The sequence below is a fragment of the Terrapene carolina genome, unplaced genomic scaffold, assembly GCF_002925995.2.
Source record: "Terrapene carolina triunguis isolate 2854851 unplaced genomic scaffold, T_m_triunguis-2.0 Scaffold132, whole genome shotgun sequence".
In the NCBI taxonomy this organism is placed as follows: Eukaryota; Metazoa; Chordata; order Testudines; family Emydidae; genus Terrapene; species Terrapene triunguis.
Genome location: NW_020664483.1, coordinates 24,002,513 through 24,030,461, shown reverse-complemented (window position 1 = coordinate 24,030,461; position 27,949 = coordinate 24,002,513). Strand labels below are relative to the sequence as shown.

General features: G+C 42.5%; 1 protein-coding gene across 1 annotated transcript; it reads right to left on the bottom strand.

Moving 5' to 3' along the window:
• On the bottom strand, positions 1–27,915 carry CLHC1 (clathrin heavy chain linker domain containing 1). Its single transcript, XM_026653231.1, has 12 exons — positions 27,740–27,915; positions 26,415–26,685; positions 23,380–23,567; positions 21,933–22,063; positions 20,595–20,796; positions 19,509–19,624; positions 17,975–18,062; positions 16,017–16,123; positions 11,578–11,752; positions 7,774–7,976; positions 1,216–1,395; positions 1–278 (listed from the first exon to the last, which is right to left on the bottom strand). Exons 2-12 carry the CDS (start codon positions 26,595–26,597, stop codon positions 76–78), a joined length of 1,776 nt encoding a protein of 591 aa, XP_026509016.1. The 5' UTR covers positions 26,598–26,685; positions 27,740–27,915; the 3' UTR covers positions 1–75.
• Between the last annotated feature and the right edge of the window lie 34 nt (positions 27,916–27,949).

Genomic DNA, 27,949 nt, shown 5'->3' with positions numbered 1-27,949 from the left:
ATAATTCATAGAAGCAACTAAAACGATGCTTAGGTTGAATGTTGTTAGAGCTCCACCAATTGCTTTACAGAAGAACTACAAGAAAACGTGTTCCATTATCTTTACATCATCATCATCATCAAATGGAGAAATCTGAACCACTCCTTCCTGTGAGGTAAGGATCGAGAGAATTTCTTGAGATAATTTTTCATGCTTATTTTCTGCACATGTATCTGCGATCTTCTTCCAACCTTCCAAGGTACAGACCGTATCATTTAAAATAACTTGTTCCAGTGCGTCTGATGAAGAAAAAAATATCATGTAGTGGCACAGTATTTGCCCTCAATCAGTTTCTGCTTTGCTCATATTAAACAAAGAACAGAAAGAGGCATGATCTTAGGGGATAATATGACTACAGAACAATAATTCTTTTTCCAGTTGGATAAATTCTAAGGCCAAGGACCAAATAAAGAGATAACTGATCAAAAATCCATCAGAAAAGTAGTGTTTACTTTATTTATAAAGATTAAAAGGCACCTCCTACCACAGCACTGAAAATCATGTCTGAAACCCCACGACCAGCAGAAAGACTGGAGAATGTGTGGCCCAATTCTGCCTTTTATTTATTTATTTATTTATTTTTAAAGTTAATGGATGTTTTGCTCTTGACTTCAGCGGGAGTAGGATAAGGCCATCAGTTGGGAGTAATCATCACTGCAAGGGGAAAAACCAAATGTGCCAAGTTGCCAAATTACATGGCCAAGAAAGGTCCTTAACTCTGGAAGAAAGTACAGGAACTTGCAGTAGACCCTACCAAAAGTGCTAATCTGAACACAGGACTGAGCAAGGCAGGCTGTAGCAGATGGCAAAAGTAACTTTTTTGATATCAAAGGGAGTACCATGAGTAGTAAGATTTTAATCACTTTCCAGTATAGATTAGGGATAATAGGAGCATCAATGACACAATAATTTATGGATTTGGAGTTTGTTTTTTGGAAAGTGTCAATGGACACATGGTACAAAGGGAAAAGATTAACTATGTGTTTTTAAATTAGCTGAATTAAAATTTGTTAACACAATTAAATGATTGTGACCTCAATAACTTTGTATTCATTTTATTGTCATTTACAATTGAATTGCTTTGGAACTGCCCAGATACTGCAATGAAAATAGAGAAATGTGACATTTACATAACTTCACTATAAATGTTTGTTAATTACATCTTACTGTACTTACTCTTCTCACCCGTGTTTATTTCCTCTAACAGTTGTAAACCATGCTCTTTGTGATCAGTATCAATGAGTGAGAGGATCGTAGCCCCAATGGATAATAATGCTGGTTTCTCATTCCACTCTTGAGTTAGACAATGAATTAGCTCAATACTAGGACAGTTTTTCAGTAGGAATAAGTAATCATCTGAAAACAAACATCCAGGTCACTATACATTTGTGGGTGTTCACACAAACACACAAGCATAACTCCAATTCTGATCTCACTGACCATTGTAAATCAGGTGAAACTTCAATTAAGTTTGTGTAAAACTAGTATACGTGAGATCAGAACCTGGTCTCATTTATCTGGAAGAAAAGATAAACAGCACAATAATTAAATTCACAGATGATACTAACTAGGGAAGTGTTGCAAATATCAAAGAAGACAGAAATAATAAGAGATACCTTGAAGTTGTTAGAAATATCGGCAAGAAATAAAATCAGACTGGAAAATGCAACCTAACAGAATAGAGGAATAATAATCTGAAGAAAGATATTAAATGGGAGAGAGATACTTGGAAAGCAGCAATGTTGAAAAGGGGCCTAGGGAATTGCAGAGTGCAAAAGTGATATGAACTTGCATTGCTATATGGCCACAAAGAGAAGCTAATGTGATTTTAGTTTGCTTACACAGAGGCGTCACATCCCAGAACAGTGAAGTGATAGCCCCTCTCTCTATATGGCACTGGTGAGACAGCTCCTACATTAGAATGCTGCAACAGTTATAGGCACCACAGCAGCAGATGACTGTTGACATAATGGTACTATCATGGATGGATATAAACTGTTCAGGAAGGACAGGCAGGGCAGAAAAGGTGGGGGAGTTGCGTTGTATGTAAGAGAGGAGTACGACTTCTCAGAGCTCCGGTATGAAACTGCAGAAAAACCTGAGTGTCTCTGGATAAAGTTGAGAAGTGTGAGCAACAAGGGTGATGTCGTGGTCGGAGTCTGCTATAGACCACCAGACCAGGGGGATGAGGTGGACGAGGCTTTCTTCCAGCAACTAGCAGAAGTTGCTAGATCGCAGGCCCTGGTTCTCATGGGAGACTTTAATCACCCTGATATCTGCTGGGAGAGCAATACAGCGGTGCACAGACAATCCAGGAAGTTTTTGGAAAGTGTAGGGGACAATTTCCTGGTGCAAGTGCTGGAGGAACCAACTAGGGGCAGAGCTTTTCTTGACCTGCTGCTCACAAACAGGGAAGAATTAGTAGGGGAAGCAAAAGTGGATGGGAACCTGGGAGGCAGTGACCATGAGATGGTCGAGTTCAGGATCCTGACACAAGGAAGAAAGGAGAGCAGCAGAATACGGACCCTGGACTTCAGAAAACCAGACTTTGACTCCCTCAGGGAACAGATGGGCAGGATCCCCTGGGAGAATAACATGAAGGGCAAAGGGGTCCAGGAGAGCTGGCTGTATTTTAAAGAATCCTTATTGCGGTTGCAGGAACAAACCATCCCGATGTGTAGAAAGAATAGTAAATATGGCAGGCGACCAGCTTGGCTAAACAGTGAAATCCTTGCTGATCTTAAACGCAAAAAAGAAGCTTACAAGAAGTGGAAGATTGGACAAATGACCAGGGAGGAGTATAAAACTATTGCTCAGGCATGCAGGAATGAAATCAGGAAGGCCAAATCACATTTGGAGTTGCAGCTAGCAAGAGATGTTAAGAGTAACAAGAAGGGTTTCTTCAGGTATGTTAGCAACAAGAAGAAAGTCAAGGAAAGTGTGGGCCCCTTACTGAATGAGGGAGGCAACCTAGTGACCGAGGATGTGGAAAAAGCTAATGTACTCAATGCTTTTTTTGCCTCTGTCTTCACGAACAAGGTCAGCTCCCAGACTGCTGCACTGGGCAGCACAATATGGGGAGAAGGTGACCAGCCCTATGTGGAGAAAGAAGTGGTTCGGGACTATTTAGAAAAACTGGACGTGCACAAGTCCATGGGGCCGGATGCGCTGCATCCGAGGGTGCTAAAGGAGTTGGCGGATGAGATTGCAGAGCCATTAGCCATTATTTTTGAAAACTCATGGCGATCGGGGGAGGTCCCAGATGACTGGAAAAAGGCTAATGTAGTGCCCATCTTTAAAAAAAGGGAAGAAGGAGGATCCGGGGAACTACAGGCCAGTCAGCCTCACCTCAGTCCCTGGAAAAATCATGGAACAGGTCCTCAAGGAATCAATTATGAAACACTTAGAGGAGAGGAAAGTGATCAGGAACAGTCAGCATGGATTCACCCAGGGGAAGTCGTGCCTGACTAACCTAATTGCCTTCTATGATGAGATAACTGGCTCTGTGGATGAGGGGAAAGCAGTGGATGTGTTATTCCTTGACTTTAGCGAAGCTTTTGATACAGTCTCCCACAGTATTCTTGCCGCCAAGTTAAAGAAGTATGGGCTGGATGAATGGACTGTAAAGTGGATAGAAAGCTGGCTAGATCGTCGGGCTCAACGGGTAGTGATCAATGGCTCCATGACTAGTTGGCAGCCGGTTTCAAGCAGAGTGCCCCAAGGGTCGGTCCTGGGGCCGGTTTTGTTCAATATCTTTATTAATGATCTGGAGGATGGTGTGGACTGCACTCTCAGCAAGTTTGCAGATGACACTAAACTAGGAGGCGTGGTAGATACACTAGAGGGTAGGGATCGGATACAGAGGGACCTCGACAAATTAGAGGATTGGGCCAAAAAAAACCTGATGAGGTTCAACAAGGATAAGTGCAGAGTCCTGCACTTAGGACGGAAGAATCCCATGCACTGCTACAGACTAGGGACCGAATGGCTAGGTAGCAGTTCTGCAGAAAAGGACCTAGGGGTCACAGTGGATGAGAAGCTGGATATGAGTCAACAGTGTGCTCTTGTTGCCAAGAAGGCTAACGGCATTTTGGGCTGTATAAGTAGGGGCATTGCCAGCAGATCGAGGGACGTGATCGTTCCCCTTTATTCGACATTGGTGAGGCCTCATCTGGAATACTGTGTCCAGTTTTGGGCCCCACACTACAAGAAGGATGTGGAAAAATTGGAAAGAGTCCAGCGGAGGGCAACAAAAATGATTAGGGGTCTGGAGCGCATGACTTATGAGGAGAGGCTGAGGGAACTGGGATTCTTTAGTCTCCAGAAGAGAAGAATGAGGGGGGATTTGATAGCAGCTTTCAACTACCTGAAGGGGGGTTCCAAAGAGGATGGAGCTCGGCTGTTCTCAGTGGTGGCAGATGACAGAACAAGGAGCAATGGTCTCAAGTTGCAGTGGGGGAGGTCCAGGTTGGATATTAGGAAACACTATTTCACTAGGAGGGTGGTGAAGCACTGGAATGCGTTACCTAGGGAGGTGGTGGAGTCTCCTTCCTTGGAGGTTTTTAAGGCCCGGCTTGACAAAGCCCTGGCTGGGATGATTTAGTTGGGAATTGGTCCTGCTTTGAGCAGGGGGTTGGACTAGATGACCTCTTGAGGTCCCTTCCAACCCTGATATTCTATGATTCTATGATCCATGAATGATACTCAACTCAAAAATAAATAGTGAACAGAATTTTATCTATATTTGCCACAATAAATGGGTTCGCTCAAGACAAAAAAGAGGTGGAGCAAATATACATGCATGCCTGATGTTGAAGGAAATCCCATTTTAATTTAAAATACACTGGCAAAATTTTTGACAAGATTAGTGTCATCTTGAGTTTTTGGCAACTGGCAATCTGAACTTGTGTAACCAACATTTTAAAATCTATCAACATTTTCATTAGTTTGCATTCACAAAACAGCATTCTTTGATCTTTCAGAACATATCTTCACTTCTTTCATCACCTTTGTTTTTCCCACCTGTGACGGTGCACCCCTAAGGCTTTATGGAAATATGCTTACGGATGTATATATGACATAACTGGAATATGTTTTACGCTACGCATGCCATGTAACATATCTCTGCAAAGGTTATGATCTACTGAATCTATTCATCCTATTTGTATGCATGTAATCATTTTTGTATTCAAAGTTATGAATATTGGCTATATACTTGCTTGATTTTTAAATAGCCTCAGTAAGGCATTTGGTCAGCTTCTTGAGAAAAGAATATGCAAGTTAAGTGCCCAATCAAGAAGCACTTAACGGACAATGGATCTTGGAAGGCTCCAATCCACATGAGAAGACTGAGGATGGTCAAGGCAGCATGTGAACCATGGCTGCTACCTGTAAGTTCTGAGTCATGCACGGACATGTGACTTCCCCATGTCACTCCAAGACTCCATCTTGTAGCTGGAATTCTACACAGGGGGAGAGAGGGGTATCCACCCACAAGAGAAAGTCTATTTAAACCCCTGGGAGACCCCTCCATTCTGTCTTCAGCTGGCTCACACCCAAGGATACCTGAAAGAAACTGGAACAAAGGACAGTAACTACAGGGGGTGTGAGTGATTGCTGGACCCAGACTAAAAGGAGACTAGTCTGTAAAAGGAAGCTTACTGGAACACCTCTGAGGGTGAGGTTTTATCTGTATTCAGTTTTCTTACAGTATTAGGCGTAGACTTGCGTGTTTTATTTCATTTTGCTTGGTAATTCACTTTGTTCTGTCCGTTACTACTTGGAACCACTTAAATCCTACTTTCTGTATTTAATAAAATCACTTTTTACTTATTATTTAACCTAGAGTATGTATTAATACCTGGGGGGCATCTCTTTTGTAAAGGTAAAAAACAGCAAGTGTACATCTAAAAAGGCATGCAACTGCATGCGCTTTCAATACAAAGCTATAAGGAAATGTGATTAAATGAGAGCAGAAACATATGGAGTGAAATCCTGGCTCCACTGGCAAAACCCTTGTTGACTTCACTGGGGCCAGGATTTCACCCCTGTGGGTATAGGACATGATTGTCTAGTTGTGTGTTCAACCGTGTTTTCCATCATAACTGATCAAGTGTCTTCACTTCCAAATGTAGGCCTAATCCTGCTAAAATTTAGGCATATGCTTTGTTTTACTTGTTCTGTGTGTCTAAGTGCTTGAAGAATCAGGACTTCAGTCAATGTATTTGGATGCAGAATTAATCTGATTATAGTTTGACAAAAGAGAAAAGTATTTACTTCTAAAATATATTATCTAAAATACAGAGCTGTAGTAGTTCTTCAATCTTATACCCATGTTCCTAGCATGAGAGCGGTGAGGAGGTTTTCTATAGTTTAACTGCTCAATATTGGCTCCAGAGCAGAGCTTCCAAATTGGAAATGTGCATAATTTGGAAACATTAAAAAAAAGATTCTAGAAGTCCCACCTGAGATGGGTAGTGGTTGTGGGTTGATCTATTACATCTAACTAAATCTTAAAAGAATAATTATTACAGCTAAATTATTTTTTCTTCTCCAAAGTTACAAGCTGCAACAGACACCCCTACTCACAGGGACTCTGACCTCAGGGATGTTGCTATAAAAATATACACCATTATCTATTTATAAAAGATAATGAAATGCTACATAATGTGTGTCTATAAATGTATAGACACATATATACACACATACATAAAAAGTTGGGAAGAATAGCAAGAGAAAGCAAGAAATAAAATACTTAATGAGAAATGTGAATAATAACTAGTAGAGAAATCCAAAAATAAATTAAAGGGGTTAGTGAATTAAAACACTCCTAGTTTGGCCAATATTCCTTAGGCTTTAAAAGACCTTGAAGTTGCAGGTCTGCTATGCAATGACAATGCCAGATGCAGTCAGACAGCTTTTAAACATGATTCTTTTGGAGACAACAGAATCTAATACACTGGTGTCAAAAGAAACAAACGATGGATATTTTAAGGATTTTAGCCCATCAGATAAAAACCTCAGGACATTTTCATGTCAAACTAGACAGAGGAACTCACTCACGACATTCTATGTCAAGTTTGGCGAGAAGGGCTTTGCCAAGACAGAGGCTGGGCATGCTTAACGGTCAGAATCAGCTTTATAGACATCTTCTCAGAGGGCCTGATTCTACACTGCAGTGCAGCTTGTGTACAGAGTGTAAAATGGTGCCATTATGATTTGCCAGGGTCAAATGACCCTAAGAACTCATTAGGCAGTCATCTCAGTTTCCATTATCATATTTAAAGAATTTCTTTGCAGCCTCTAGTTATCAGATTAATGAATCTATGCTAAAACTACAGATAGGCCAAACTAGCCTCTTAGATTTTGAAACTTTAGGCTATGGAGTCCTCTGCCAATCTCACATTAGTCTCTATGGCAGATCAATCGGGAGCTACTGAAGCTCGATTCTCTGAAGAAATTCCTTATTTCCAACTGAATTAGTCACTTTAGTTGCTTTTAGGGTAACATTTCTAGTTATTTATATTATTTACATATGCAGTGGCATGTTAAGAGCCAAATACTGCTTCCATTAGACTCAATGAGAACAGAATTGGATTTTTCGTGTGAATTTAAAATGTATCATTTAAAAATTTAGTACAAAATGTCACCATGATAAGATTTAATTTTTAAACCTGAAATAAACATTTGGTAGAAAAATGATGAAAGACAATATAATAAATGCTCTGTGATTACCTAAAGTGAGCTGTTTGAATTGCTGTATATAATCCATTGCTCCACAAATTTGGCCCTGTTTACACAAGCACAGAGCAGCTTTCTTGTGCACGCCACACTGACTGTAGGCAATCTGAGCCAAAGCCAAGCACTTGGACTTGTTGAATGGTTCCACTTCCCCATAGTCATAAATCACATCCCCTGCTGCCTCACAAAACGTCAGCCTGAAGAAAACAAACCAGATAGTTATTAGTGTGTTTTCATAACTCTGGAGCACTTCAGAATCAGGTACAGTAGAACTGGATTGTGTGTGAAAATACCAGACTGACTGCTCCCCTTCAGCTCTTGTGCCCCTCTGTCATTGTGCCCCACTCTGCTTTTGAATTAGGTTGTTTCCTCCTTCCCCTTCCACATGCTTGGGCCACAGCAGGCAGAGATCTAAGAGCACAGAACAGACTGCCTCTTCACCAATGCCTGGTGCCATGTTAGCCATTGGTGGTTGGAACGGGCAACTGCAGCCCTTGCAGCTCTCCTGTATTTGTGTGATTCCAGTTGGGGTGCAGGGATGTGTATGGGGAAGGGAAATGGATAGAGACCTCTTTAATATTTTTAATGAAATAAATTCTACTGGTAATTGTGTGATTATGGGAGACTTTAACTTCCCAGATACAGATTGAAGGACAAGTGCTACTAATAATAGTAGGGCCCTGATTTTCCGGGATGTGATAGCTGACAGATTTCTTCACCAAATAGTTGCTGAACCAACAAGAGGTGATGCCATTTTAGATTTGGTATTGATGAGTAGTGAGGACCTCATAGAAGAATGGGTTGTAAAGGACAACCGTGGTTTGAGTGATCATGAGCTAATTCAGTTTAAACTAAATGGAAGGATAAATAAAAACGGATCTGCATTCTTCCCGTTTATATTGGTATTTGATGTTTCCAGCTCTCATGCCCACCCCTTTGAAAAGCTCTGCTAATGCAAACCCAGTTTATTTGTTGGCAAAGGCCGTATTTGAATATCTTCCTTTTCCCAAGGCTGTAATGCCCGTCTCTTAGCCAGAAACATGAACCAAGTAAGACTCTCATGATTGTCTCTGATGGTGTAATTCAATTGTCAGATGTGCATGTGCAACACCCACAGTCTGGAGCGCATGACTTATGAGGAGAGGCTGAAGGAACTGGGATTGTTTAGTCTCCAGAAGAGAAGAATGAGGGGGGATTTGATAGCAGCCTTCAACTACCTGAAGGGGGGTTCCAAAGAGGATGGAGCTCGGCTGTTCTCAATGGTGGCAGATGACAGAACAAGGAGCAATGGTCTCAAGTTGCAGTGGGGGAGGTCTGGGTTGGATATTAGGAAACACTATTTCACTAGGAGGGTGGTGAAGCACTGGAATGCGTTACCTAGGGAGGTGGTGGAGTCTCCTTCCTTGGAGGTTTTTAAGGCCCAGCTTGACAAAGCCCTGGCTGGGATGATTTAGTTGGGAATTGGTCCTGCTTTGAGCAAGGGGTTGGACTAGATGACCTCCTGAGGTCCCTTCCAACCCTGATATTCTATGATTCTATGATCTCTGAAGGCAGAATGTGGCCCCAGGGAAGCAACTGTCTTCCTTTCTTCTAGAGGTCCCAAAATTTTATTAATTTCATTGGCAATGGGACTCATGTGATGATTCCCTCCCTCCACGCAAAAAAGCAAAGAGACTGAAGCATAAAGATGAACAAAAGAAAAACTGGGACGTGAATGCACTATTCAATACAAAGAAATATATAAACATACTTTCACAATATTCATTAACTAAATAGGCCAAGTTTGTTCTACAATTCCAGTTGGGGTGCAGGGATGTGTATGGGGAAGGGAAATGTGTGTTATGCCTACTTTGTGACACCTGGCAAGTCAGGCAAAGAGTCTGCTGCTGTTGAGTTGGGAACCTACTCAGTGCATTCTGTCGGGTAGACACATAAGAACCTCAGAGGATACTCAGTGCAGCTGGCATGAAGGAACTGTGTGGGGCTAGAGCAAGTTCAGTGCAGACAAAATGTCTGGAGATTTCAGATGCTTATAACTTGGCCAAATTTGGACGGACTGCCTCAGGGGCAGGAAAAAACACCTCCCTGACTCCAATGCTACTCTGACAAATTTCAAGTTCATACTCCAACTTGGAGTTCAGGCTCCAGAACTCTTCAAAGAAATGTTGAGAAGAATTTTTTTTTAACATTGGCAAAACAACCTACTTTTCTCTAATATCATTCTCAGAAATGGTTTTGTTTAAACTTTGCAAAGAAATTCAGACTGAGGCAGACATCTGGCATGGAAAACTTCAGCCTGAATAGGTAAAGCTTTGCAAAGTAGAAGCAATTGAAAATGGGCTCTTATGATGGAAAGTGTTAGGCACCCTTAACTTTGGTGTCACTACCAGCTCTGCCTACAATTCAAGTAATTTTAGAATTTTTTAATATTTGTACAGTCCCATTCTAAAGTCATAATAAAGCACTTCAGAGTGTGCATTACGCTAAGACATCTTTACTAACTTTATAGTTTTGGCAAAAGGATGTAGGTTTCCTGTCCTCCTGCATATACAAAGCCTGGCTTGACATTTCAACATGACAACATAATTTCCAGTGTCCTATTGATTTAGCAATGACTATAATTCTAGTGATAAAATATGCAATAATGGCTCTTTTGGAAAGATTACTGCATGTGGTAGGATAAGCCATAAAGAGAAATGCCCCATATGTCAGAATTCTAATTAGATTAATGCCATGCTGAACAGTGGAAATCTCCCAAACTGTTCTTGTGGGATTTCCACTATTTTAAGATGCATCTGAACTGGATCTGGAAAAATAGGTTCCTTCCAGTTTAGGATTTGATCCAAGAGCAAAATTGCAGAGGCACTTTTAGTTCTGGAGATTCAAATTTGAATACTTCAACCCCCACAAATGAAATCCAGGGAGTGGAGGATAGCTTTGAGTTTCCAGTTCAGATGTCTCTTGAAGTAACTCTACTAAATACTGTATAGATACTGCCAGGGCTGGCTTTAGAAACTGCGGGGCCCGATTCGAATACCGGCGGCGGTCCGGGTCTTCGGCGGCACTTTGGTGGCGGAGGGTCCTTCACTCGCTCCGGGTCTCCCGCGGCACTGAAGGACCCCCCGCCGTCGAAATGCCGCCGAAGACCCGGAGCGAGTGAAGAACCCCGCCACCGCCGAAGTGCTGCCGAAGACCAGGACCGCCGCCGGATGAGTAAAAAAAATTAAAAAGGCGCCTAAGGCGCAGGGCCCTCTTAGGCGTGGGACCCGATTCCAGGGAATTGGGGGAATTGGCCTAAAGCCGGCCCTGGATACTACTGTTATTATAGAAACAGACACATATAAGAGTAAAACCAAAACTTCTAGCTTTTCCAATAACTGCAGATGTCTAATGTTTAAAAAATGGTACCAGAACAAAAAACGGTCTCTCAATCTGATTTTCACATAACTTTTTACTACAGTAAAAAGGGCCTGAAACAAAATTTTGATCTACAGAGATCTAACATGGCTGATATCTTAAATTAAATATTGCATTCTGCAAAAATAGCTTTTCATGCTGTTCATTTGTCTTGATGTATACCACGGTGAATTTAATAAATGGCATCAAAGTAATGTATCTGTGAGATTGCCATTTTGTGATATTGTGTTTGCATGATTCTAATTCACAAGAAAAGGAGAGTGATTTTTTTTTTTTTTAAAAACAGGAAAGGCCTGATCACTTAGGAAAAGCATGAATGCAACTTTCACAGGGGAAGGGCACATACTCATATGAATCCAAGTACACTACAGGCCTGCTTACCTTTGCTGTGTGACCCAGTGCATAACGAGATTTAACTGTTTTTCAAACAATGCACATTTGATTGCTTCCAGAGTCATGGCTGCACACAGAGGGTGTTTAACTGCAGCACTTGAGCTTATGAGGGCCTCAAAATATCTCAGCAAAGGTAGAATCCTCCCTTTAACAGCACCAAGAGCTAGAAGGAGGGAAAGGAAAGTCACTGAGCAAAAATTGTGAAAAATAGCATTTTAAGTTTTCCAATAGGTTTTTTGTTTGTTTGTTTGTTTGTTGTTGGTTTTGTTGTTTTGCTTTGCTGATGTCCTCAGAATCCCCTGGACAAATTCCAACTAAAGGCTCAATCCTGCAAGATGCTGAGCCCCCTCTGCTGCCATGCTAGTCAATGAAAGTTGAGGCTCCTCAGTACAGAAGATGGTGGCACATCACATGATTGGGCATTATCTGTGGACACCTAAAGGCAAATTTTCATAGCAAAATGTGTGGATTTAAACCACTGAGTCTACATGGAGTTGCCTAGTGAAATGCCTGCATATCACTTTGAAAATACACCTATAGAACTTTCTGCAGAGGATGTCGGTTTTGTAGTTAACAGTAAAGGCAACTTTAACCCAGTTTCCTTGCTTTGATCCTTCTTTTATTATTGATATATTATTATTTATTATTTGCATTGCAATAGCACCTGACCACCACTCTCAAGAGAAGGAGACAGGTAGTGATGGTCGGGGACTCCCTCCTAATGGGGACTGAGTCATCTATCTGCCGTCCCAACTGGGAAAACCGAGAAGTGTGCTGTTTGCCAGGAGCTAGGATTCATGATGTGATGGAGAGACTGCTGAGACTCATCAAGCCCTCGGATCGCTAGCCCTTCCTGCTTCTCCATGTGGGCACCAATGATACTGCCAAGAATGACCTTGAGTAGATCACTGTAGACTGCGTGGCTCTGGGAAGAAGGAAAAAGGAGTTTGAGGCACAAATGGTGTTCTCGTCCATCCTCCCTGTGGAAGGAAAAGGCCCTGGTAGAGACCATTGAATCGTGGAAGTCAACAAATGGCTATGCAGGTGGTGTCAGAGAGAAGGCTGTGGATTCCTTGACCATGGGATGGTGTTCCAAGAAGAAGGATTGCTAGGCAGAGATGGGCTCCACCTAATGAAGAGAAGGAAGAGCATCTTCGCAAGCAGGCTGGCTAACCTAGTGCGGAGGGCTTTAAACTAGGTTCACCGGGGGAAGGAGACCAAAGCCCTGAGGTAAGTGGGGAAATGGGTTACCGGGAGGAAGCACGAGCAGGAGAGCGCAAGAGGGAAGGATTCCTGTCTCATACTGAGAAAGTGGGACGATCAGCGAGTTATCTTAAGTGTCTATTCACAAATGCAAGAAGCCTGGGAAACAAGCAGGGAGAACTGGAAGTCCTGGCACAGTCAAAGAATTATGATGTGATTGGAATTACAGAGACTTGGTGGGATAACTCACATGATTAGAGTACTGTCATGGATGGATATAAACTGTTCAGGAAGGACAGACAGGGCAGAAAAGGTGGGGGAGTTGCATTGTATGTAAGAGAGCAGTATGACTGCTCAGAGCTCCAGTTTGAAACTGCAGAAAAACCTGAGAGTCTCTGGATTAAGTTTAGAAGCGTGAGCAACAAGGGTGATGTCGTGGTGGGAGTCTGGTGGTCTACCAGACCAGGGGGATGAGGTGGACGAGGCTTTCTTCCAGCAACTAGCAGAAGTTACTAGATCAGAGGCCCTGGTTCTCATGGGAGACTTTAATCACCCTGATATCTGCTGGGAGAGCAATACAGCGGTGCACAGACAATCCAGGAAGTTTTTGGAAAGTGTAGGGGACAATTTCCTGGTGCAAGTGCTGGAGGAACCAACTAGGGGCAGAGCTCTTCTAGACCTGCTGCTCACAAACCGGGAAGAATTAGTAGGGGAAGCAAAAGTGGATGGGAACCTGGGAGGCAGTGAGCATGAGATGGTCGAGTTCAGGATCCTGACACAGGGAAGAAAGGAGAGCAGCAGAATACGGACCCTGGACTTCAGAAAAGCAGACTTTGACTCCCTCAGGGAACTGATGGGCAGGATCCCCTGGGAGAATAACATGAGCGGGAAAGGAGTCCAGGAAAGCTGGCTATATTTTAAAGAATCCTTATTGAGGTTGCAGGAAAAACCATCCCGATGTGTAGAAAGAATAGTAAATATGGCAGGCGACCAGGTTGGCTTAATGTAATCCTTGCTGATCTTAAATGCAAAAAAGAAGCTTACAAGAAGTGGAAGATTGGACAAATGACCAGGGAGGAGTATAAAAATATTGCTCAGGCATGCAGGAGTGAAATCAGGAAGGCCAAATCACACTTGGAGTTGCAGCTAGCAAGAGATGTTAAGAGTAACAAGAAGGGTTTCTTCAGGTATGTTAGCAGCAAGAAGAAAGTCAAGGAAAGTGTGGGCCCCTTACTGAATGAGGTAGGCAACCTAGTCACAAAGGATGTGGAAAAAGCTAATGTACTCAATGATTTTTTTGCCTCTGTCTTCACGAACAAGGTCAGCTCCCAGACTGCTGCACTGGGCAGCACAGTATGGGGAGAAGGTGACCAGCCCTCTGTGGAGAAAGAAGTGGTTGGGGACTATTTAGAAAAACTGGATGAGCACAAGTCCATGGGACCAGCTGCGCTGCATCCGAGGGTGCTAAAGGAGTTGGCGGATGTGATTGCAGAGCCATTGGCCATTATCTTTGAAAACTCATGGCAATTGGGGGAGGTCCCAGATGACTGGAAAAAGGCTAATGTAGTGCCCATCTTTAAAAAAGGGAAGAAGGAGGATCCGGGGAACTACAGGCCAGTCAGCCTCACCTAGGTCCCTGGAAAAATCATGGAGCAGGTCCTCAAGGAATCAATTCTGAAGCACTTAGAGGAAAGGAAAGTGATCAGGAATAGTCAGCATGGATTCACCAAGGGCAAGTCATGCCTGACTAACCTAATTGCCTTCTATGAGGAGATAACTGGGTCTGTGGATGAGGGGAAAGCCGTGTATGTGTTATTCCTTGACTTTAGCAAAGCTTTTGATATGGTCTCCCACAGTATTCTTGCCAGCAAGTTAAAGAAGTATGGGCTGGATGAATGGACTATAAGGTGGATAGAAAGCTGGCTAGATCGTCGGACTCAACGGGTATTGATCAACGGCTCCATGTATACTTGGCAGCCCATTTCAAGCGGAGTGCCCCAAGGGTAGGTCCTGAGGCTGGTTTTGTTCAATATCTTCATTAATGATCTGGAGGATGGTGTGGACTGCACTCTCAGCAAATTTGCAGATGACACTAAACTGGGAGGAGTGGTAGATACGCTGGAGGGTAGGGATAGGATAGAGAGGGATCTAGACAAATTAGAGGATTGGGCCAAAAGAAACCTGATGAGGTTCAACAAGGACAAGTGCAGAGTCCTGCACTTAGGACAGAAGAATCCCATTCACTGTTACAGACTAGGGACCGAATGGCTAGGAAGCAGTTCTGCAGAAAAGGACCTAGGGGTTACAGTGGACGAGAAGCTGGATGTGAGTCAACAGTGTGCTCTTGTTGCCAAGAAGGCTAACGGCATTTTGGGCTGTATAAGTAGGGGCATTGCCAGCAGATGGAGAGATGTGATCATTCCCCTCTATTCGACATTGGTGAGGCCTCATCTGGAGTACTGTGTCCAGTTTTGGGCCCCACACTACAAGAAGGATGTGGAAAAATTGGAAAGAGTCCAGCGGAGGGCAACAAAAATGATTAGGGGTCTGGAGCGCATGACTTATGAGGAGAGGCTGAGGGAACTGGGATTGTTTAGTCTGCAGAAGAGAAGAATGAGGGGGGATTTGATAGCTGCTTTCAACTACCTGAAAGGGGGTTCCAAAGAGGATAGATCTAGACTGTTCTCAGTGGTACCAGATGACAGAACAAGGAGTAATGGTCTCAAGTTGCAGGGGGGGAGATATATGTTGGATATTAGGAAAAACTTTTTCACTAGGAGGGTGGTGAAGCACTAGAATGGGTTACCTAGGGAGGTGGTGGAATCTCCTTCCTTAGAGGTTTTTAAGGTCAGGCTTGACAAAGCCCTGGCTGGGATGATTTAGTTGGGATTTGGTCCTGCTTGAGCAGGGAGTTGGACTAGATGACCTCCTGAGGTCCCTTCCAACCCTGATATTCTATGACCTGGGCTCGGAGACCTTGTGCCATGCATTTTTTATCGCAGCACACCCTTAGGTTGTTTTTATTTTTACTTTGAAGTGTTAAATGTAAATTCCAAACACACATAAGTAATTCACATTTGTCCCTTCAAGGCTTCTTTCAACATGAGTAATAGAGGTAGATTCTCAGCAGGCGTAAGTCAGTATCGCACTATTTGAATCAATAGTGATGTCAATTTACACCAGCTGAGAATCTGACCAACAGTATTTCCATCTAAATTCCATACCCTTAAATTTCATCATGGTTTCTTCATTGCGGAGAATTCCTCTAGGACAGTTTGCAGCATAAACTGCTGCAGCCTCATACTGACCATATGAAAATAATTCATTGAATCTAGGACAGATGAAGGAAAAGACAATGTAATATAGCACTGACACAAAAAAAAGAAAAAGAAATGATCAGTTGATGATGTGGTGAACTAGCCAAGGAAGGAATTCCAGAAAGCCTAGAATCAAATGTCAAAGACATGGGCAATACCACAGCTTTAATACAAAGAATATTTTAAAATATCTAGTCCTTCTGTATGAAAAAAAATCTGGTGACAACAAGTGGCAGTCCTGAGTGGTTCTCAGTTCCCCAAATTACTTTTTCCCCTCACCTTCATCTTTTAGTATTAATTTTGGTACACATCATCAGTATAGGCACTACACACTGGATCGTAGAATGCTGACCACTGCCTAGCAACTTACACAGTGTCCACAATGGTGTTCAGGAAGTGGATCATCAATGGAAAGCTCACCAAAAGAAAGGAGGCTTGACAAGGCATTTAAATGAGGAAATCAGGTTGCACAGCACACAACACCAGTTGCGCAAGAGGGTGCCCCAGAAAGTTGTCTACATCTGCATTAACTATTCAATGGTGAGATTCTGCCTGTATTCTGCTCAGCCTCTGCATGGGCTCCTGGGGGAGGGAGGGTGCAAGAAGTTTCCCCTTTGTGCTAAGAATGGCTGTTGGATAGTGTCATCCCTGATCCCCCTCAGTGCTGCTAGCAGGCAGGGAGGACAGGGAAAGCTGGTGCCGTGGTTTCCACACTGGCTTTTATCGCCAGCTGGGCACGGAGGACAGAGTACAGTGCACTTGTTCAAAGGGTGGCCAAGTTGCTACTATGGCATTTGCTCCCAGCCAGAATTCCTCCTCAGGGCTCCATCAACCACATGGTCTCTCTGCATCCCCTCCCAGTGTATCTGAGGGCAGTAGGGGTGCAATCTTGTCCCAGATTACTCCGTTAAGGGAAACCACATCTAGACTATAATAATGATAGCCTATGATTAACCCCCTGAAATGTCCCTACTAAAACTGGCTATGCCTCTATTACCATTCACCTCCTGATTGTGTCAATTAGGTTTTCTCCTGAAAGCCTAACTTGCCGCACTGCTGTTGGATTAACAAATATTGATCTCCAGAAAGAAACTGTTGCAGTTAGATTTCAATGAATGTTATGTTTAAGATGCTGATTTGGGAGGGACTGGTATAATGGAATATGGCCTTTCAGCTCACGGATCAAACTAAGGCCAAATCCAATCTAGGTTGGTAGTACCTGGAAGCTGTTACCATGTAATGGCTGTTCAGTGGACTGTGTGAAATGAATTTATGATCTCATTCCACTTCTTAGTTGCAAGAGTTTTAAAGATATTTAGGCACCTAAAGATGAAGACAGGCACTCAGTGGGATTTTTAAAAGCACCTAGCTCTCAACAGGCACCTAGTGCTTTTGAAAATCGTACTAGGTACTTATCGGCATCTTTAGGAAAAACTCTAGACCAAGGTAATCGCCTCAGAGGTGTTCATATCACCAAAAAAAACCCACCTCCACTGCTAGTACCTTTGCTGGCAGTTTCAGCAAAGAGGCCAAGGATGGAATGGGCCATAAAGTTCAAACTACCCTTTCTGCCCCAAAAGTGATCTTCCAGGACAGGGTTGAAGCATATGAGTAGAGCAGTGTGGAAAAGCTGCTTTTGCTGCATCTGGTCTGTGGATAACCAACTGATGTAGGTCAGCAGGGCTGTCAGGCTAGCAAGCACATTTTACAAACACCAGAAATTCACAAAAAGAAGAAAAGAGTGCTCTTTTTACAAAATCCTAATTTGCCCTGGAGGACTGCATTAAACATGATATATTATCCAAACTTTGTAATGCTGTAAACTGCTTACACAGAGTAGAATATAAGAGTTGCATTCTATTTACCTTTCAATATATTCAAGCAAATCTTCAGCCTCTTTACTCTTGCTGGGGTCATGTTCAAATATATGAGAGATGCTAAAGGCAGCAGCAGCTGAAAGTTAGACACATCAATGGGAGGTAAATGTGTTATTATTTCAATAGAGAAAACCAGCATTAACACTGCAAGAGTACAAAAAGAGAATAGATTTTGATCCATAGAAATGTGTCTTTCAAGAAAGATGGGTTTAAAGTTTTAGCCAGGCTCTTTTGCATTAGCAAGCAGGAAAGGGACCTTATATAAACTAATGCATTTTTCATGCGTTGACAAGACTGAAGAAGTCTCCCATAATTGGAAATGTAATTAGGAAACAATTTCAATCAGGCCAGGTAAATTCTAGAACAAAGTTTCCCTGTCTGTGTCCCCAGACACATACTCTAAGGCTGTCAGAGATTAGGAATGAGAGGTGACACCCTAAGGACCAAATTCTACTCACTGAAACATTCTACAGTTCCACCTGAAACCAATGCAGCTGCACAGAATGTCAGTCAGGGCAGAATTTGGCTCTTAGCTCTGGGACAAGGGTGGAGACCACACTTTAAACTCCAACTAGCAGCGAACAACAGACATAGGGACAGATTCTGATTTCAGTTACACCCATGTAATTCCACTGAATTCAGTGCATAGATTTACAGGGCTGTAAATGGGAGCAGAATTTGACCCACAATCTAAAAGCCCATTAGAAGGGGCAGAGTGGAGGAACATAAGAGGTATGTTCCCCGATCTGTCTAACAATACAAGTTGAGAGCAACAAGTAAGATTCAATTTGATGCCAAGCGTGCCACTGCACTCTACTCATGCAGCACCTGAGATGATCTTGACAGTTTTGGGAGTGTGCTTAATGCTCATAAAAAGGTTGAACATGTCAGAAGGCCTAAGGCGATCGGCTGGAAAACATTTTAAAGATCCTTCGCCATCTCTACTTTACTTGCCTAAATAACCTGGATGATTTGAAGTACTAGCAGCAGGAGACCTCTGTGACTCTGGAAAAAAAGGTGAGGGATTTGGGTAGCACATGAGAGGTGGAGATTGTATAAACCACCTCTGGACACCTCACCTTCATCTTAACTGTAGTAAAACATCATAGACCAAAGTCATCCCTGTATAACTCTGGTGAATATTTTTCTATACCTTTATCAGATTTCTGGGCAAAAATCTTATTTTCCTAAATGCTGGACACATGCATCACCATGCATGGGGGAAATGGATGACCCAAGATCATTAGGGATAGGACTTTCAAAGGGACCTAAAGGAATTAGGGGCCCAACTTCCACTGACTCTAAATGGGATTTGGACACTTAATTCTTTCATGCCCCTTTGAAAATCTCAGTACACATTTAAAAAAGCAAAATACAAATTTATAGGCCAGATTCTCAGCTAGTATAAGATTGCATGGCCCCATTGATATCAATGGAAATAGACTAATTTACATCAGCTGAGTATCTGGTCCCATATTTTCCATGCTTCATAATATTGTCCTTTTATTTGTATTGGTTTTACCTTTTACAACTTCCTTCTTTTCCATGACTTGAGAGAGTAGTTCTTGCAAGGAGGTGCTCTTGTCAGATTTTGCCCAGGCAGACACAGCATTTGCAACCAATGTAATTCTATTATAACTATAAACAGTCAAAGAGGGAATCGAACATTTCGTCAGGATCAGTGTAACTCCTCAGTAGTTCCCTACGAAGTTCCCTATGAAGGATCAAGTTCAAGCTAACGCTTAACTTCAAGGTTCTATAAAGCTCGACCTCTGCCCACATCTCTTCTCATTCTAATCCCTCCCTCCCTCCCTTCCACCCAACTGCTTCCCTTGTATCCTTCTCCTACTTTCATCTTTGTGCTTTCCTCTTTGCTGCCCATTACACATGGGAGTCCTTGTCTGTCCTAATGTAAAAGGTACTGTCTCCTTTCAAAGGATTTCAAAATGCACTTCTTCCAAGCATCATTAATCCACCAAACAAAGGAACGCTGCCATATTTATGTCATTAAAAGCCTTATACTGATTTGTATTGAATGCATCTTCAAATCACCATCATACTATGAGCCAGATGTTCAGATCCCAGCAAGCTGCACTCAATTTATTGAAGACATCTTTCATCTCCCACAATCTAGGAAGTGATGGGGGGAGTGCGGGACAAAACTGCCCCTAGTGTAATTTAAAGCAGTCTAAGGGCTACTCTAGTTTATAGCAGTTAGAGCGGTCCCCTCAGTGCCACTTTGCCAGCAGAGGATCTTCATCACCTGTCACCCGCCATCCAAGTATTCCCCCTACATCAGGGAAATCCCTGGCTGCCCACTTGAGGCAGCTCTTTATCTCCTTTGTGCTGCTGGAGCAATGAACAGAGCAGGGGGCCAGGACCTGACCCTACATTACCACACTGCATTCTTTGTCTGTTGACTATAAGCTCTTAGGGGCAAGGAATGTCTTCCCATGAATTTTCCAAAGTACTGAGCACAATTAATACTGATATTGTTAATACCTCTATAACAATCAATAACGTACCAAAGCTAAATCTATGTGACAGAACACTGTAGAGAATATCCCCAACATAAAAACAAGATATGCTGTAGGATGAACACTTGTACCTAAGTCTCAGTTTCTCATTCACTGCCTCTGCCTTATCTCGTAGTTCCAATGAGTGCTTGAGTTCCTGCTCTAGGCCAGCCTTGTTCTCCAGAGGAATGTATTTTGATATCATGTCTGCTTTCAGTTCCTGCACTCTCCCTTCTAGCTGAGCAAGGTGTCTAGAAAGAGCATCTAAGCTGAGAGATTCTTTTACAGTCAGACCTGTTGAAGAAGGAAATGTCTTTAATGAGCTCTTAATTGTGATAAACACACAAGGTGTATACAGAAACTGTGAGACATGTAATTTGCTAGGGTTCTCTAGTCTGAAAATCAACACTGAATAAAAGGAAGACGACAGTCTTAGAGACAAGATCTGAACTTTGCAGCTCAGACATAATCCAAGTTTCCCTTTACTTTAGAGCCCTTCTCTATTAATAAGTGGGGGGGGGAAATGTATAGAAGGTGATAAAAGTTTAGAGTTCAATAATATTCCAGAGCTGTAATTGAATCTGTTAGTTTTTGGTGTAATGTTCCAGCAGTGAGGACTTAGAAACAAATGTACAAATGCCTTTGTTATGTACTATACATGTACACCTAGCTATTTAGATTCCATTTGTTAAGTATTGACCAAACATTACTGGCCAGATTGTGACCATCTTCTAAGCAATGTGAGAGAAAGATGGGAGGAGCCTTCTCCTCTGGCACTTCCACACACGAGTTGGTCACAATCAACCCTTGTGCTCAGTGGGAGAATTCATCTCTGCTCTACAACCCCTTCATGCTGGCCTGGCTGCACTGACTCCAAATGGGACACGGAACAGATGTAAGCTCCCCATCCTAAGAAACACCCCCAGTGCAAGAGGGTCTGTGCAGCAGCCCGAGTTGGCTCTGCAACCCCTTGCAGAAGGCCCTGCCACAATGAACATCCTAATGTAGGCTAGGGACAGACACAGGAATAGAAGCGGGGGAAGGAGTGGTTTTGAGGTTTTCCTGTGCTCTAGTGATTCTGCACTCCTGCAATTGCCAATAGGGTCTATTGCAGCAGTGACAAGTTACATCAGACGTCAGGGATGCCCCAGGTTGCACAAATGGGCTCCAGAATCAAGGAGGCACAAGTTCTGTAACAGTCAGCATGCTCCCCATGACTACCAAAGAGCTCTGGAAGGCATTATGCCTCCCTGAAGCATGCATCCTTCCAGAGCTTCCGCTGGGTCAGCAAGGCTCCATACCACCCAAACATGGGCTAGTGCCTTACAGGATCATTGCAGCCCTCTGTGTATGTGGCTTCTCTTTAGTTAAGGGCAAAGCTTTAATCCAAAAGAAATACTCAGATTACCTAACAAAATATTGGTCTTTACCTGGTATAGGCTTAGCAGGGTTTATCTTTTTTCTTGGAGTCAAAGCTTCTGTAGAGGGCACTTTCTTAATATTTCTTATTTTCAATATCAGATTTTGAATTCGAGCAGAATTTCTCTCGATAACTTTTATCCTGCAACAAAGAAAAGAAGTCTCCATTTTCTTTTCTACATTTTAGAATCCTAGATCATCAGGGCGAGCTATACTAAGCTTGTCACAATACTATTCTGTCATTCTCAGTTATTTGTGTTCCCTAACATGCCATATTAATTCTATTTGATTCTGTTTGTGGCTAGAAAGCATTTCTCAAATGTGGCCACCAGGGGCTTTTCTTGTGGCTACACCCTCCTGGGGTGTGATGGTGGGGGTGAGTGGCAAAATAGCAGCCTCTCCCCTTCCCTGTTGCTCCTGGATGCCCCACCTTGGTGTTGATTGCTGGGGCTGCCAGCAGGGATTGGGCTCTGCCCCCTCTGGAAACACCTGGGGCACAACGCTGGAGGATCAGGCAGCCAGTGAATTCCCCAACTTCTGGGGGCAGTGGGGCTCAGTCTTTGGGCTTCAGCCCTGGGGTGGCAGGGCAGCAGGTTCTGGCAGAGGGACTTTGGGCTCCAGCCCTGGGCTCTGACTATGAGGCCGTAGACCCCAGGCTCCAGCCCCTCGCTGCCTCTCCCAGCCCCCCATCCAGGGCTTAATTTGTCCCCAGGCTTGGCAGGGCCGAATAAGTCTGCTGTGAAAAAGTGATACTGGCTTTTTTGTTAATAGTCTGTTGTGAAAAGTGATTTCTAGCTAGCAATAAATAAATAACAATGTTTTGGACATATCTATCTGCATATTTATTTGTTTTTCCTAAAGCTAATTAAGTATTTTAGGGAAAAGTGTGAGAGCGGCCGCTAGCAAGAGTTGGTGGCCGTACTCTAACACCACCAAAAAATGTGTCCTGAGAACCCCTGGGGTAGAGGCATGCACCTTCTGATAATCTTATCACATACATGCAACTACACGACACCAGTAAAGTATAGGACAGTAAAGAAAGCCACATAGTAGACTGAGGGAAAGTGAGTAATTCTTCCTCAGTTTAATTTGAGAAGTATAAAACAAAGTATCCTAATACAATACATTTTGACAATGAACTTTCACTTTGAAGTTATGCTGTCTTTATTTTACAAGTGGCGAAACAGCATATGTTTAACTCAAGTGCCTGATCCTGCAGTACTTATGCAGGCCAAATCTCCATTGATTTCAGTGGGAGTTTTAACTGCAGAAGAATTGCAGAATCAGGCCTGGAAATACAAAAATCTAAATTGGGACTTCCACCTAATGGATAATAAAATAATAAAACTAGTTTTTAAAAATCACAACTGTGATAAACGAGCTACATTTAAAATGATTTACACATCAGAGTTAGTATCACACATGTTGCTTTACACAATATATTAGAAGTGGCCTTACTTGTCTTCAAGTTGGATTGTTCTTTTTCTATAATATATTAGAGTTGTAGGCTCAGATGCCAGAACTTTCAATTTTCCATGAAGATAAAATGCATTCCTTTGGCCCTTTTTTATTGCTTCAATAAATGCATCATACTCCTGTTTGACTGAAGTCAGAATGTTCTTGTACACAGTAACATGCTCTATTATCTGTGAAGACATGTTTTGCCATTTGAAATGCGATATATTGATGTGGTTAATGGAATACCCCTCCAGACTCCCCGCAAACCTCCAAACAGCACAACAGTCAGAGTAAATAGAAACAATTGGACACAATATAGATGCTCCCCGACTTATGCAAGCGTTCTGTTCCGGAATGCCTTGTGTAAGTCCAATTTTGCATAAGTTGGGAACGTATACCCAACAATTACGCCAAAAAAAAAAAAGCTTACGGATTTGCGTAAATTGAGTTTGCATGACCCGGGGAGTGTCTGTATACACTTCAAACAGCAGCACTGTGCTAATGCATGAGAAGCAGAACATAAAACTGACAGCCTGTTTTCATTGCCCAAGCTGATGAAAGTGCACAAACTATAAATGGTGACAAATGAACTCCATACTTCTTTCAGTTTAAATAATCTCTGATATTATTAAAGTTAAGGGATAATTTTCAGGACATTCTTTATGCAGCTAGAAGAACCACTTTTCAGCAACATGAGACACTTTCTCCAATAGGTACTAAGCCTGATGCCTTCAGAGCACTTACGGCTCTGGAAAGGCTAAGGAGGAAGGGACCAGGCCAGGGCAACGTTTTTTTAAATAGCATAAAGCATTAGATCAAACTCACAATTTGGGGGGCTGATCCTGCAACCCTTACTCATGCATGCAAAGGATGCAAAAACTGATTTTACATGCATGTAAAAAGTAGCTATGAAGAAGTCCCAGTTTTGATTCCTGTACATTACATCTCTCTTGGCAGCTGAAAAAAGCAAAGCACAAATGGGTAGATAGAAAGATTAACCTAAATAATCTATACAGAAGCTTTTTGAGGAAAAAAAACTATTTAAATAAAAAAATGCCCATTTTTAAAATTTTTTTTTTTTTTAAATCATTGGTTTTTATTCACCCTGGTATTTGGGAACTTGCTGTAGATTTTTTTTTTTTTTTTAAATCTTCAGTCTATATAACTAACTGACATTTTTCAAACTAGTAAATTCATTGTATAGGTCTCTAGAAGTGTGATTGGATGATAATTGATTCAATTTGGAATGACATAAGACAAGTTTTATGAATTGTCAAAAAGCAGGGTGCATAAATGTCAATGATTTTTTTTTAAATAAAAAAATCATAGTTTTTATTTACATTGGATTTTTTAAATCAATTTGATTTAAATCAAATCCACCCTGATTTCATTGTATATTTTCTATTCACAGTGAAAAAATGAACCGAGGGATGATGCTGAAATTGGAAAACCTGGTCCAGTTACATTGTGCTTGCAAACAGCTGCATAGTCTTTCTTACAGGAAAATTCACAGACCACAGTGGAAGCCTCTGCGGTCATCCACATACCCTATGCGGCCAGTTCAGCTGCACCCACAGCTCTGGCAAACAGACACATTCATCAGTGTTGAGCTTTCACAATATAGGCTTTTAGCTACAAAGGAGGTAATGAACCAGTTCCAACAACTGAAAGTACAAAGAGCAAAAAAAGCAATTTTTGAGCATTTTCATTATATAAATAGAAACTTTGTTAGTGATGAATTTACTGTGTATAAGATTGTTACTCCATGTATAGAGAATTTACTTTAGATTTACAAGACATATTAATATATACGTAGATGTAGTGGAGCTCTCTCCCAAACATTCATTTGAAGTTTTTTAAATCCAAATGTTGCAACACCAAAAATCTGAAAGAAAAACTGACTATAAACAAAAGTGAAAATGATTTTCATTGTTCAAAATGAGAGAGATGCAAAAAAACAGTAAAAATGCCACTAAGTGATTTTTTAAATATTCACTATTTTAACAGTTCTTTCAGTAATTTGTTTGTAATGTAGGCAAAGAAATTTGTTTGCAACTTACAATTTTTGTTTTCATTGGCCCTTTAAATAGTTTTTGATTTTTTTTTTTAAATCATTGATTTTTATCCACCCTGCTCCCACCCTCTTCCCTCAATGATACCCCTTGGGCCAACGGCAAGGAAGGATGTGGTATAGAAGCCACTATAAAGGCTCTATAGCGTAGCGAGATCATACAATGTAATCCATGCATAATTGCAGTCTATGCTGGTTTTAGTGCAGCTCTGAAATACCAGAGCAGCACAAAACTGCCCTAATATGGGGGAGAATCTGGCCTTGTAGCACTGTCTCCATAGGCATACCCTTTCACCCCTAAACCCGCTATTTCCAGGTCAGAGATGAAGTACATTGGTGAGGAAGCTTAAACTGCTGCTTCCAGTGCTGTACCTGTCTTGGGGATGAAAACAGGTATTCAGTCTTCAGGGCTGTCAAGCCAAACTCTTGTGTGCACTAAGACCCAGCTTCTCAAAGGTATTTAGAATCCTAACTTCCATTGATTTCATTGACGAGGCCAAATACCTTTGAGGTTTTTGATCTAAAGCAGGGGTAGGCAACCTATGGCACGCGTGCCAAAGGCGGCACGTGAGCTGATTTTCAGTGGCACTCACACTGCCCGGGTCTCAGCCACCGGTCCGGGGGGGAGCTCTGCATTTTAATTTAATTTTAAATGAAGCTTCTTAAACATTTTAAAAACCTTATTTACTTTACATACAACAATAGTTTAGTTATATATTATAGACTTATAGAAAGAGACCTTCTAAAAATGTTAAAATGCATTACTGGCATGCGAAACCTTAAATTAGAGTGAATAAATGAAGACTTGGCACACCACTTCTGAAAGGTTGCCGACCCCTGATCTAAAGTCTAATTTAAAAAAAAAAAATGACACAACACTTCCGGTTTGTCAGTGCATCTAAGATTGGCAGCCCTTTCCACTGCTTGTTTACAAAGAAAATATTTTCCTATAGTGCTTTGTTACCTTGTCAAAAACATTACTGTATATAATGTAATACTCCTCAGCTGGTCCTTGTTCTGTACAACCCACTTTTTCAATTTCTGTAATGATGTATCCTTGTATATTGTCTAAAAATTTCTTATCACTGTCAGGAACAATGGGAGGGAGAACGGAATGTCTGCTCACTCCAATATTATGGGTGTACATGGTTGAAAAGCAACACTTTCATTTCTTATAGAAAATTTAAGCCCAGTTCCCTCTTTTCTTCAACAGAAGTAAATGCTTCAGTCAAAACCTAAACAAAAAGATGAGACTGTTAAAATAATGTAGTATAAATGAGACACCAACTCATATTCATGTGTCAAGTGGTGCCATTCTTCATCTATTCTGGCTCTTTATTAATGCTTACCATCAAATATTTCATTATTAAAAAAGACAAGATTTTCTTACTATTTCCACATAAACTATTACATCTCATGAACATCCGTTCTAGGTTTCTTTCCTATGTACTTTGTACCATTTCCCTACCATCACTTCCAAATCTAGCCATTTTTCACTGCATCTGGCACTCAGGGGTGATACTAATCAGAGGGCGGTTGTGGAAGTCATCTCTATTTTGCTACAAAAGACCCCGAGTCTGCAAGTTGCTCCACACTGGTGGCTCTGCGGCCTGGTCTACACTGGGGGGAATCAATCTACAGTAAGTTACACAGTTTCAGCTATGTGAATAAGATAGCTGAAGTCGATGTACTTAGATCTACTTCACTGCGGTAAGTCGATGGCTGATGCTCTCCCGTCGACTCTGCCTGCACCTCTCGCCCTGGTGGAGTACCGCAGCTGACGGGAGAGTGCTTAGCGGTTGATTTATTGCGTCTAGACTAGACGTGATAAATCGACCCCCACTGGATCGATCGCTGCCCGCTGATCCAGCGGGTAGTGTAGACAAGCCCTAAAGCTCCTAGGTCAACCAGTCCAATCCCTGCATTTATTACTGAATGCCTCTATGGCGTTTCCCAGAAGTCCGGCATTAGCAGAACTGAATGTGCCCTAGGCTAGCCATGTTTTCCTGCTACCCCCGTTGAGTGCCCCAGGTTTGCCCGAGCGTAGCAACCCCTTCTGTTCTGCTGGGACAGACAGTTCCCGCATCACCCCACAACCCGACCTCGCTGCTCCTTTCTGCTTTATCCCCAGCGCCAGCTCAGGAACTGAGCTCAGCGGGGCGCGGCTAAGGGCTTCCCCGCACGGGCCCGCCGCCGTAGAAACCAAGGGGGAGCCCACAAACAACGCTGGGGGCACTGGGGAGGAGTCGGGCCCGCGCCAGGGTTTTGGATCACAGCGCAGAGCCGAACCCGAATCGCAGCGCCGGGCCCTGGCCGCAGCGCGGCACCCGCGAACCCGGCGAGCTCCCCGGCCAGTCCGCTCTCCGGCTGTTCGCTACCGCGGAACTGCAGACTGAGCTCGCGGACCCCACTCAGGCCGCGGCGGTACTTCAGCCCATTCACATCCCGGTCGGCCGCAGCGGCCGTTGCTGGTAACTACGCTCTATAGGAGCGGAGGGA